At 35.7% G+C, this 12,790-nt stretch overlaps 1 protein-coding gene across 1 annotated transcript in view; it reads left to right on the top strand.

Annotated features, from left to right (window-relative positions):
* The window catches only part of pdzrn4 (PDZ domain containing ring finger 4), an 88,924-nt gene that overhangs the window by 63,306 nt on the left and 12,828 nt on the right, over window positions 1–12,790 (top strand). The window contains exons 2-3 of the mRNA XM_015604721.3: window positions 4,823–5,070; window positions 7,807–7,909. Of these exons, the coding sequence (XP_015460207.3) occupies window positions 4,823–5,070; window positions 7,807–7,909 (351 nt within the window). The remainder of the gene's footprint in view (window positions 1–4,822; window positions 5,071–7,806; window positions 7,910–12,790) is intronic.

Genomic DNA, 12,790 nt, shown 5'->3' with positions numbered 1-12,790 from the left:
CATAGTGCTAATAGGTTTGTGTTGATCTTGTGGCAGTACGTCTCTACAGGACTAGACTAGAAGCTGTGTGTGTGTGTGTGTAAGTGTGTGTGTGTGTGTGTGTGTGTATTTGCATGTCTGAAATAGGTGCAGTTTAAAGGAGCTGCACTCATTTGAAGTGAGTTCTACAAATATTTGGTCCACAATCATACTGCATTAAATGGTACACTCCATGTTATCTGGAAAAATCATTTCATAATTGAATTTTTTATACTTTTCGTTTTATTAAAGAAACAAATGTGTCAGTCTTTTCTTTATCTCTGTAGTGGAAGTTTGGATAAAGCTGATTTAATTGGGTTTTAAATAGCACTATTCTGTCACTATTGATCTTGTGTGCATTGATCTCTGCAGGAGGCATTTTTAACATGCAGTCATGCTCAGAATGCGTGGATTTTGTGTGTGTGTGTGTGTGTGTGTGTGTGTACCACCATGTCAGTGTTTTTACATGAATACTGCAATCACAAGAGTTTTTTCTTATGGGTCAAAGGCAAAAATACAGTTTTATAAATGTTTTTGGTTGTTCTTTTTTATTTTAAATCATGTCATATCATATAATTTAAGTGTAAGTCTATAAAAATAGAATTAATTAAACAACCTGGCTATTTCTGCTATCCCTTTTAGTCAACCAGTGACAATAGCACCTCAATAGAACCTTAAAATGTGAATGAAATTTGAAATATACAGTTTCTCTGTATTTTGGTACAATCATCTTGAGGTTAAATCTCACACTAAGTACAGTATGACCATTGATATAACAAAGGTTACAGCAATTTTAAGATATTATAAGATAGTATTGCTGATTATAGATGAAAAAAATGGATAATTTTAATGTTATGTAGGTAAAGTAAAATTATATCACTTTGCAAATGGTATTTCATGTATGGTGTACAAAAAAAAAACATAATTCTATGTGTATTTACTGCAATAGCATGAAATGACTTATCTAACCTTAGTGTAAAAAACATCTGCCTCTTTCTGTTTATTTTTCACTTAAACAGAACTGAAAGGAATATATATACAGTTGTGGTCAAAAGTTTACATACACTTGTAAAAAAACATAATGTTATGGCTGTCTTGAGTTTTCAATAAGTTCTACAACTCTTATTTTTCTGTGATAGAGTGATCGGAACACATACATGTTTGTCACAAAAAACAGTCATAAAATTTGGTTCTTTCATAAATTTATTATGGGTCTGCTGAAAATGTCACCAAATCTGCTGGGTCAAAAATATACATACAGCAACAAAATTTGTCAATTTTGGTGATGTAGCGAGTTGTGTCAATCAAATTAGCTTCATGTCATGGCCTCTTCACTTCTTGTAAGTGATTCTGATTGACTACAGCTGTTGACTTCTCATGAGCCCATTTAAATAGGGCTCATTTGACCCAGTGATTAGACTCAGCTACAAAAGCTACAATGGGAAAGTCAAAGGAACTCAGTGTGGATCTGAAAAAGCGAATTATTGACTTGAACAAGTCAGGGAAGTCACTTGGAGCCATTTCAAAGCAGCTACAGGTCCCAAGAGCAACTGTGCAGACAATTATACGCAAGTATAAAGTGCATGGAACAGTTGTGTCACTGCCACGATCAGGAAGAAAACGCAAGCTATCACATGCTGCCGAGAGGAGATTGGTCAGGATGGTCAAGAGTCAACCAAGAATCACCAAGAAGCAGGTCTGCAAGGATTTGGAAGCTGATGGAACACAGGTGTCAGTCTCCACAGTCAAGCGTGTTTTACATCGCCATGGACTGAGAGGCTGCCGTGCAAGAAAGAAGCCCTTGCTCCAGAAAAGGCACCTTAAGACTCGGCTGAAGTTTGCTGCTGACCACATGGACAAAGATAAAACCTTCTGGAGGAAAGTTCTCTGGTCAGACGAAACAAAAATTGAGCTGTTTGGCCACAACACCCAGCAATATGTTTGGAGGAGAAAAGGTGAGGCCTTTAATCCCAGGAACACCATGCCTACTGTCAAGCATGGTGGTGGTAGTATTATGCTCTGGGGATGTTTTGCTGCCAGTGGAACTGGTTCTTTGCAGAAAGTAAATGGGATAATGAAGAAGGAGGATTACCTCCAAATTCTGCAGGAAAACTTAAAACCATCAGCCCGAAGGTTGGGTCTTGGGCGCAGTTGGGTGTTCCAACAAGACAATGACCCAAAACACACATCAAAAGTGGTAAAGGAATGGCTAAATTAAGGTTTTAGAATGGCCTTCCCAAAGTCCTGACTTAAACCCCATTGAGAACATGTGGACAGTGCTAAAGAAACGGGTTCATGCAAGAAAACCATCACATTTAGCTGAACTGCACCAATTCTGTCAAGAAGAGTGGTCAAACATTCGACCTGAAGCTTGCCAGGAGCTTGTGGATGGCTACCAAAAGCGCCTAGTTGCCGTGAAAATGGCCAAGGGACATGTAACCAAATACTAATGTTGCTGTATGTATATTTTTGACCCAGCAGATTTGGTGACATTTTCAGCAGACCCATAATAAATTTATGAAAGAACCAAATTTTATGACTGTTTTTTGTGACAAACATGTATGTGTTCCGATCACTCTATCACAGAAAAATAAGAGTTGTAGAACTTATTGAAAACTCAAGACAGCCATAACATTATGTTTTTTTACAAGTGTATGTAAACTTTTGACCACAACTGTATATATATATATATATATATATATATATATATATATATATATATATATTGTTTAATTTAGGTTGTATTAACAGATAATTGATTGGTGCATTCCAGCTAATTAACATGTCAAATATAATTAAATTAAATATACAACCTTCAGTTCCAAACTGAAATCAAGCTAAAGCAATGAAACACATACAGTAGCACTTTCAGAATAAGTTGCGTCTCAAAACATGCATTGCATGTATTAATGCTCTTTATTAATCGTTAATGTGTTTTGAGCGTAATGTAAAATATAAATCAATCATTGTGTCACTTGCCATTCCCTTAAAGAGGCAGGTGCACTCTGACTTTGGCACATTTATATCTTAACAGGGCAGTGTTTTGTGTGTCTCAGCAGAGGAAACTGACCTGAGTGTTCATGCTGTGAAGGTGCACCAGCAGCTCATTTAAGGAAACAGCAATGTTATTTTATTCTTTATTCTTTTTTTGTTGAGTTAAAAGTCCGGTTGGCATCCATGTGTGTGTATTTAATGCACTGGGGTGTGCTCACATGGAACACACCTATAGGAATGGACTCCATAGGACTGAGGATTGACTGTTGTCAGTGGCGCACCTGTGTTTTCCGCCACCAAAATAGCAACACGGCAAAAATTGACCTGAACACACCCCACTTCCAGACCACTACACCCATCAGTGTAAATTTATATTCCTAAACTTTAACACTATTTTAATGTTGTGGGCACAAGACTTGAAAATAGAGTGTTGACAGGGTGTAAGGTAGCAAGGTAGAGCATCACAACATGCCTTGTGCAATATGTGTTATTTAATGCACTGTGTGAAACTACCTATAAGGTCACAAAAAAAATTATTAAACCTAAGTATTATAATTTATAATACTTTTGGCACACCGTAAATATACTGTAAGGTTTTTTTTTTTTAGTTTGACACTTGAGAAAGAAGTGTAAGTATCTTTTTTAGACAGATAAACTAACTCTGTTCAAATGAAATATTCTGGAATATTTAGACCTGGACTGATTAAAGTATTTAATGAGCTATTTCCATAAAAACCCTGGTAAGCAGATTTGCTGTATCCCGCTATGATCTAATTTTAAAACATGATAATTGGCTGAAATGCAGGTTACACTGAAGGTACAGGAAGCTCATTTATAATTGTCCTGTGAAGCTCATTTAATCAGTTGGTTGGGCAGGGAAGTCGCTGTTACAGCTGACTGGAGGTGGATAGGGCAGCTTTGACAGGTGTCAGGTGTTTCCTGTCAGCCTTCAGTTTGTAAACAACAGGATTTCTCATGAGTTTTATATATTGAATAGATACACAGACACATTTTCAATTGAAGGTCTTTGCCTGTAAAGGTTATAATGGATCTTTTCGCCTGGAATGAGATCTAATTCTTGGAATGAGATAATAAGGTAATAGGGCAGCCTTTTTAGTAAACAACAAAAAGTTAAATAAACCAGAATATGTTTTATATTCTAGATTATAGTGCTTAAATGACAGCTTTGCATGTCTTGGCTGGATTTTCTCAGTCAGTTTTATGAGGTAGAGTCACCTGAAATGTCTTTCAGTTAACAGCTGTGTTGTTAAGAGATAATTACTTGAATTTTTTGTCTCTTAATGTGTTTGAGAGCATCTATTAGTATACAGTAAATAGCTATATTTGAGTAATGTTTTAATCCACAGTATGGCAAGAACTACTCAAGTAAAGAAAAAATCCATTTCTAGAACTTTAAAAGAGTCCTTAAGTAATGCGTGAATACCATCAAAAGCATTATGATGAAACTGGCCCTCATCAGGAACATCCCAGGTTAACAGCACCCCAGATAAGAGCACCTAAATGTTTCATTTTTTTGTTTGTTTAACACTTTAAGTTACTACATGATTCCTTATGTCTATCTTCATAGTCTGTATGGCTTCAGTATTCATTTACAATGTAGTAAAAAATATATAAATATTAAAAAGAAGTTGTGTCCAAAGGTTCGACTGGTACTGTATGTTCCACAGACAGCTATGTTTAAGACAAACTGTAATTGTGTTCTATTTTAATATGTATCAGTAGTGTTACCATGTTATTGAGTTGTTTTTTTGGTTTTTTTATTTAACGGGTCTTCGTCTCTCCCCGGCAGGTAAATGGGCGAGACTTTTCTAAAACTGGACATGAAGTGGCTGTGGAAGCGATGCGGAAGGACCCCATCGTTGTCCAGGTATTACGGCGGGGTCCCACAGCTAGTACCCATGGCAACCTGCAGGAGGTGTGTGTGGTGGATGTGTGTACTCAGACAGACATCACATTCGAGCACATCATGGCTCTGGCCAAAATGAGACCAGCTACTCCACCAGTGCCTGACATCTGCCCTTTTCTGCTGTCGGACAGGTACCTACACTGTCGATGCTTATACTCATCATACATGTGTCGTATATTACTGTCTTCATAATCAAACCAGAGGGTGTTTCATTTATGACATTACATTATTGCTTTAACTCTTTTTTTAAATGTCAGTGGTGTGAAAAAGGATTTTCCTCTCATGGATTTCTTTTGTTTTTTTGTCATACTTTCATTTTTCAGACATAGATTTTAGGCTCTTCAAAGAACGCCTAGTCTTGTAACACCTCTAACAAACTATCCACATAGGTTGGACAATGAAACTGAAACACCTGGTTTTAGACCACAATAATTTATTGTCCTGACGGACAGTTCTGGTGGAAACAGGAGAGTTGAGGTGCACATTGAATTCTGCCGTGATTTGAGCAGCCGGGGTTTTATGTTTTTTGGATACAATCCGGGTTAGCATCCGAACATCCCTTTCAGACAGCTTCCTCTTACAGCGTCCACAGTTAATCCTGTTGGATGTGGTTGGTCCTTCTTGGTGGTATAATGACATTACCCTGGATACCGTGGCTCTTGATACATCACAAAGACTTGCTGTCTTGGTCACAGATGCTCCAGCAAGATGTGCACCAACAGTTTGTCCTCTTTTGAACTCTGATATGTCACCCATAATGTTGTGTGCATTGCAATATTTTGGGCAAAACTGTGCTCTTACCCTGCTAACTGAACCTTCACACTCTGCTCTTACTGGTGCAATGTGCAATTAATGAAGATTGGCCACCAGGCTGCTCCAATTTAGCCATGAAACCTCCCACACTAAAATGACAGGTGTTTCAGTTTCATTGTCCAACCCCTGTATTTCTAACCACATTTCCTTCTCCCCCTCTTTTCCTCCTCTATCCCATTATTTCCATTTGACCTCCTTTAGACCCTGTCTAAAAATGTTTTTTTTTTTAATCTTAAACTTCTATTACTCTATTTATATCATTATTGTAAGTCACTTTGGTCTGTAAAATGTAAGATAATGTAATGTAATGTAAAAATGTCTTTAAGCAGCCTTCTTACACACATACAATATATGCATAAGTATTGTCCTGCTGGAAAAGCAAAGTGCACATTCAGAAACAGGTGTTCTGACCTCATTAACATAAGGTGGGGCTGTCAAAGTCCTTGTAATGAAGAGCAAAGGTGACCTGAAGCTCAGTTTCACCACACATGGATTTGGTGGTCTTCATGAGTCATCCCAAATTTCAGTCCATATCATTGCTGTCCAATGAAAAACAAGTATCTTCATTTTTGACGATTTTTAGTTTTACACATACGTTGTTGAACACACAAAGACTGTGTCAAAATTTCTTAATGAATGGACCAAAACTCTCCAAAATTATCTGCAATAAACTATTTTTACCATAAACCTTTATCTCACTCCTGTAAAGTTGCTGTTTTGGAGATACATGTTTTTCATTGGACAGCGACGATATACAGATTCTGACTGCATATTTTGTATTGAGCATTTATACAATTTCACAATGATACCTATTAAACGTATACTCAAGGTATGAGGAGCATTTCAGATTTGTTTTTTTTTTCTTATTTACGCACAGTACAAAGTGTTCACTCATTTATTATTGAGATAATTTACATGTAAAAGTCTGTGTGAATACACAGTAACAAAAAAAAAAATACTGTAAATAGTGATTGGGAAATAATTAGATAAATTAATTATGACTGTTTTTGCCAAACAAAACATTAAAAAAACAAATAAATACAATTATGAACCTTCTGAACCATTTTAATAGCCTGTTATTGCTGCTCAATCTTGCTACTAGACCTCTATCTATAAATATGAAGTTGAGGTATCCAACATATCAGCATTACAGCTCATGAATTTAATTGACAAGCTCAGCACTTTTCTTCTGTTTGCTTTAGAGTCACTTATTAAATATTGGAACGTCAGTGCTTTGTTCCTGCATTCAGCCATTTTTGAAAGCAGCACATTGTTCAGTAATAACTTAAATAAATAAGCTCAGGCAAAGCTTGCTGTGTTTTTCTGAATTTCTTCATTATCGAGCAAAAACCTAAGCTCTCCTCAGTCTACTAATATGATAAGGCTGCAGCAAGTCCTGCAAATAAGCAGCACTCCCGCTAGCTCCATCCATTGGCTTTAATAAGGAGTTCACAGGGTGATTAAGAGCAGAAATGGACATTTATACATAGTCTGGGTATAACCTTGTACAGCAGCCAGTCCAAACCAATTTGTCCTCTTAATTCACCATCCAGTACATCCTGTGTGGAAGTGTTCTTGGGCATAGCCTGAAAAAAGAACAAACTGTGGAGCCCTTTCCACAGACCCCTGATCTGTATATCTTAACAGCAGATGGTTAATGTTTAGCTTGAACCTTTTAACACCTTAAATCCAGGTTCCTAAGTGAATGTGGATCCACACTTCAGCAGCTCACTCTTATTACTGCATAACACACAGAGCATTTTTGCTACATAATGGATAGCGAATAATTCATCTCAGTCACTGAATAATTAATCCTAACACTGATAATGGGAAATGGGTCTATTGGTTCAAGGGCTTAAGTACTTAAAAAAAAGGACACAAGGACATGCAGGATAGTGTCAGATTGCTTTTATTAAATTGAACAAAATGTTAAAAACTAGTTTTAATTTACATAGTGTTTTCAGTGTAAAAGTACATTTATGTTTTTATGCATTTTACCCAGTGCTCTATTAATTTTTTAATTTTCTTGTTTTTTTATTTATTTATTACTCCAGCTGTCACTCCATCCAGACAATGGAACACGAGTACTTTGAATGTCCGGAGTACTTGTCCAACCCGCGGACTGAAGTGGAAAGGACGGATGAGTTTGAGTATGAGGTGTGTGTCATCATCGTTTACACTTGTTACACCATAAAGATAAATGTTTATGTGTGTGTGTGTGTGTGTGTATATATCTCTATATATCAACACTTTCCTCTTCATTATCTTTTTTGTGTATTGTTCTGTATTGAATGCCATGTTGCTCTAAAATGAAAAAAATATTTAAAAACCTTGACCTGATCTTGACCTGAAGCTCACTTATAATATAGTCCTGAGCAGCTGCAGAATTTCTTTTCACCTATAGGAATGGACTCTATAGGACTAACGATTGACTGTTGTCAGGGTTTTAACAAGTCAGTGGAGCACCTGTGTTTTTTCCGCCACCAAAATAGCAACACGGCAAAAATTGACCTGAACACACCTCACTTCCAGACCACTACACCAATCAGTGTAAATAAATATTTCTAAACTCCAATACTATTTTAATGTTGTGGGCACAAGGTGTAAAATAGACATCACAACGTGCCTTGTGCAATATGTGTTATTTAACGCACTGTGTGAAACAGTGAAAAAAATTATTAAACCTAAGTATTGGCACACCATGAATATACTGTAAGGATTATTTTTTAAGAGTTTGACCCTTGTGTAGAAGTATAAGTATCTTTAGACAGATAAACTAACTCTGTGCTTATGTGTGTGTGTATATATATTTTCAACACTTTCCTCTTCATGATCTTTTTTGTGTATTGTTCTGTATTGAATGCCATGGTGCTCTAAATTGAAAAAAAAAAATTAAAAACCTTGACCTGATATTGACCTGAAGCTCACTTATAATACAGTCCTGAGCAGCTGCAGAATTTCTTTTGTTCAATTGATATTCAACTGAGAATTAAAATCAGGAAATAAAAGAAACGATTAAATTATTTAGCTTTTTTCTTTTTTTATATATAATACCTAAAAACAAATAATGGCTTTTTATTTAACGATCCAAACAAAAATGGGAAATAAAAAAAAAAACGCTTTTAGCTCCCCTGCCGTGAGATGCCTTCTGTTTGAGGAAAGCGTGCGCTGCTGCGCTGAGACTTGCCTTTTACTTCGAGTTTTGCGACATGAATAAAGGAAATAAACATTTTACTAATGCAGGATGACTGTCTGTGTGTTAAAAAACTGTATCAAGATCAAAAATTTACAGTGAATCATCAAAGTTATGATCAGTGTGAAATTGTGTTTCTTAATTTCTTATTTTTAACAAAAGTATAACGTAAAGAAATATATTGTTATGAATATACATTTATCATGAGGAAATGTGTGGCAGTCAATGAATGAGTCATATAGAGCTGTTTTAAATCTGTAATACTATATCTGTAAAACTATGCTGGCCTAAATTTATAATATTACAATGTTTTAAGATGTTTATTTAAATGGGCAGTTTATATTATAATTTGAATCAATTTGGCCATTTTTTCCACAACCTAAAAAATGTGCTTTTTAAAACAGACTAAGCAGTTAGAACTACATTTCCTCTCAAAATACTACGACTTTAATCTTATAATATTCTTGCAGTAAACTTTTTTTATTTTTTATATTCTCGCAGTGAACTGTTTTTATTGTTTTTAAAGGGTGGCCCAAATAAAAACTGTTCACTTTATGTTATTTGTTTTTGGGAATTATGTTAAAAAAATACATAAATAAATAAATACTTATCTATACAACAGTGTAACATTGTAACGCTGGAGCAGACGGGAGGCGGACGTAAATGCGGGTAAGCAAAGATTTATTAAACAAATAACAAAAACAAATAAACAAATAAACATAGAACAGAGAAACAAACCAAAACAAGCGAAGGATAACGATAACAAACCAAAGATAAACTAACATAAACAGGGAGAACAACAAAAGGCAAAGCTAGACAGATAATAACTAAACAGGACTGGTGATATATATATATATACAAGGAAAATAAAATGTAAATATAAACAAGAGATAAACAAGGAAACAAACTAGAGAAATAAAGAGAGAACTATGGGACGTGGATATATCTACTAGAAACGTGGCAAGACAAAAGACAGCGGAAGGTGCAAAGACCGACAGCAAATATAGACTAACAGGTACTATTTATACTAACAAGAAACAATGAACACCTGGGGAAGGGGCGGAGCTACAAATTACAGACACGTGACGGAAAAATACAGGAGAAACACAGGGGAACAGAGCGAGGCCGTGACAAACATTTTGTTTTCAGTTTAAATCCACTATATTTTTAAACTATGTATAGATTATAATTTTAAATTTCATAAAAAAAATCAAGGTTTTATTACATTAAACCAATAATGTCTTTAAATACACTTTCTATAGTATTAATCATGCTGCCAATGATATTACTTTAGGGGTTTGGAGTAATGGGGATGACAAAATTAGAAAAATGCCTATTTGCCTTAATATAGACCAGAATTTAGACTCTTTTAAAAGGGCTAGTAAAATAGTTCAATCACATGTTAAATGAGAAATGCGAAAGTTTTGAAATGGACTGGTCTGGAGTGCTCTGGTCTGGAGAGTGAGTGTTAATTTATTTGAATGTCAGTCAGCAACCGCAGGATGACATCAAGTGACCTATAAAAAGAATGGCAAATGACAGCTGGGGTGAAGTGCATGAAAAGAACAGGTTAAAATCAACTTGTTTTATTTGTATTATTTGAGGTTTGAAAGCACTGCGTCTTTTTTGTTCACCAATTTTACATATTCTGCAAATGAATGCTCTAAATTACATATTTACATATTTGTCAGTAGTTTATAGACTAAAACCACAATGCTCTATTTTGAAATGATCTCTTCTTTCTTTTCATATATATATATATATATATATATATATATATATATTTATCTATAGTGGATATAGTGTTATAGAAAGAGATGAATTTGAAAGATTCCTGAGCATTCCCTTAAAATACATTTATCCCCTCTGGATCTTCCTCATCAGATTGTACTGTTTCATGCATGAATAAGCTTCCTTTATGCATGGTGGTACTTCTAACTGTCTGTCATGTAAATGGGGGTTTTGTCATTGGGCCAAGGAGACGTTAATATAATATGAATAAGTATTCCTTAAATGTAATATAGGGAGGATATGCTCTGGATTAGGGGGTATTATCCTTTGTTTTCGTCCAGCAGGCGAGGAGAACACACCAGTCAGTAAATGCAGCCTGAAACAATGAGCGGCTTGAAGAGATTATGAGTTATTGCTGGGCTTGGGAGGCAGATCAATAGTGAGCTACATTAAAGCTGGCGATGATGAATATCCTTCAGAGTGATTATTGGCATCACTCTAGAGCTGAAATAGAGCAGCTTTCATCTGTGCTCCTTAGTGATAAAAAACAACACCATGCTGCAATCTCCAAAAAGCACTATAAGCCTAAGATGATATTACCTTTTAGAACAAGTATAATATTACTAAGCATTTGAGAAAATGACCCTAAAATTAAATCTCTTTAAGCTCTAGTATGTTTAACTAGATTGAGAGCATTTAACCTGGAACGGCTGTTCAAACCTAGCTCCATGTGTGTGTGTGGGGGCATGTGATGAATATCATGCTGTATATATGAATATGTTTTAATGCATTTTGTGTGTGTGAGTGGAGTAAATATATGAAATAAATATATATACCATCACTTTCATTCCGCATGTGACAGTAACAGTGACAGTGAAAATTGATACACCCTCACCCAGCAGTTTATTAAGAAAGCCTGTAGACCTACTCATTCTTGCAATTATTTAACCAGCCAATCATGTGGCAGCACTGTGATGCATAAAATCATGCAAATATGGACCAGCAGTCTCTAGAGCGTACTGAGAATATTGTAGTAAATTGAATGCAGACAGAAACACCTAGCCAATGAAGGAGGTCAACTGAAATCAGGCCAGATTGGTTCAAGTTGACAAAAATACAAAAGTTGTGATTGCTGTGGTGATGTAGAACATGTCCAACCTTGGGTTGGGTTAAAAAAAGCAGAAGATCGTGTCATGTTCCATCTCTGTCAGCCAAGAACAGAAAGCTGAGGCTGCAGTGGAGACAGATTCACCAAAACGCAGCTTGATATGATGAATCTTAATTTTTTAATGAGGCTCACAGATGGTAGGGTCAGAATGTGGGGTCAAAGGCATGGATCCATGGACCCAACTGTGCTTGTCATCAGTTCAGGCTGGTAAAAATGAGATATGGTGGTGTGGGAAGGTTTTTCTTGGCACATTTTGGCTCCGATAATATCAATTAGTTATACTTATTGACAACCACAGCCTGCTTGAGTATTGTTGATGAGCATATGTATCCTTTTATGGACATACATTACCCATCTTCAAAAAAAAGTGTAGACCTTGTTATGCCCATAGCTCACAGTTTTGGTCTAATCTTAATTTTAACGGCAGAAATGAATAGAATCTTTTTTTTTTTTTTAAGTCTTTCCTTGGGTATTCAGTTAAAACTTTTACATATAACTGAGTAATATGATTGAAATCAAACAATCTTTATCCACGTCATATTTTTTTATTAGTCACTCAATATGACTAACCATTGCTTTTTTCTTAGCAAAGGTTAGCTTGTGATTTTGCGTCTTAAAAAACCATAAATGGCACAGCTCCTTTCCGCAAGCCTATTTTCCCAACAGATGGCAGAATTAATAAAGCACAGAGTAAATTCATTGCAGTTTTCATCCAACATAAAGTCTCACTTTGCAGTAAAGTAAATGGTAACTTGTTCTTATGGCCTTTAACACTGTGACCACAGGCAGTTAACCATTATATAATATATAACTCAATACTCAAGGGAACGTAACTCTGGTGGGCAAAACCACACACTAATGGTGATTGAGGCTAGGAGAATACAAACATTAGGCAAAAAAAAAAATCCCTGGAACCAATAGGAAAGATGGTCTTTTGTGTAAATAC

This window comes from Astyanax mexicanus, chromosome 2, assembly GCF_023375975.1.
Source record: "Astyanax mexicanus isolate ESR-SI-001 chromosome 2, AstMex3_surface, whole genome shotgun sequence".
NCBI lineage: Eukaryota > Metazoa > Chordata > Actinopteri > Characiformes > Acestrorhamphidae > Astyanax > Astyanax mexicanus.
This window is presented reverse-complemented; position numbering and strand designations above follow the sequence as displayed.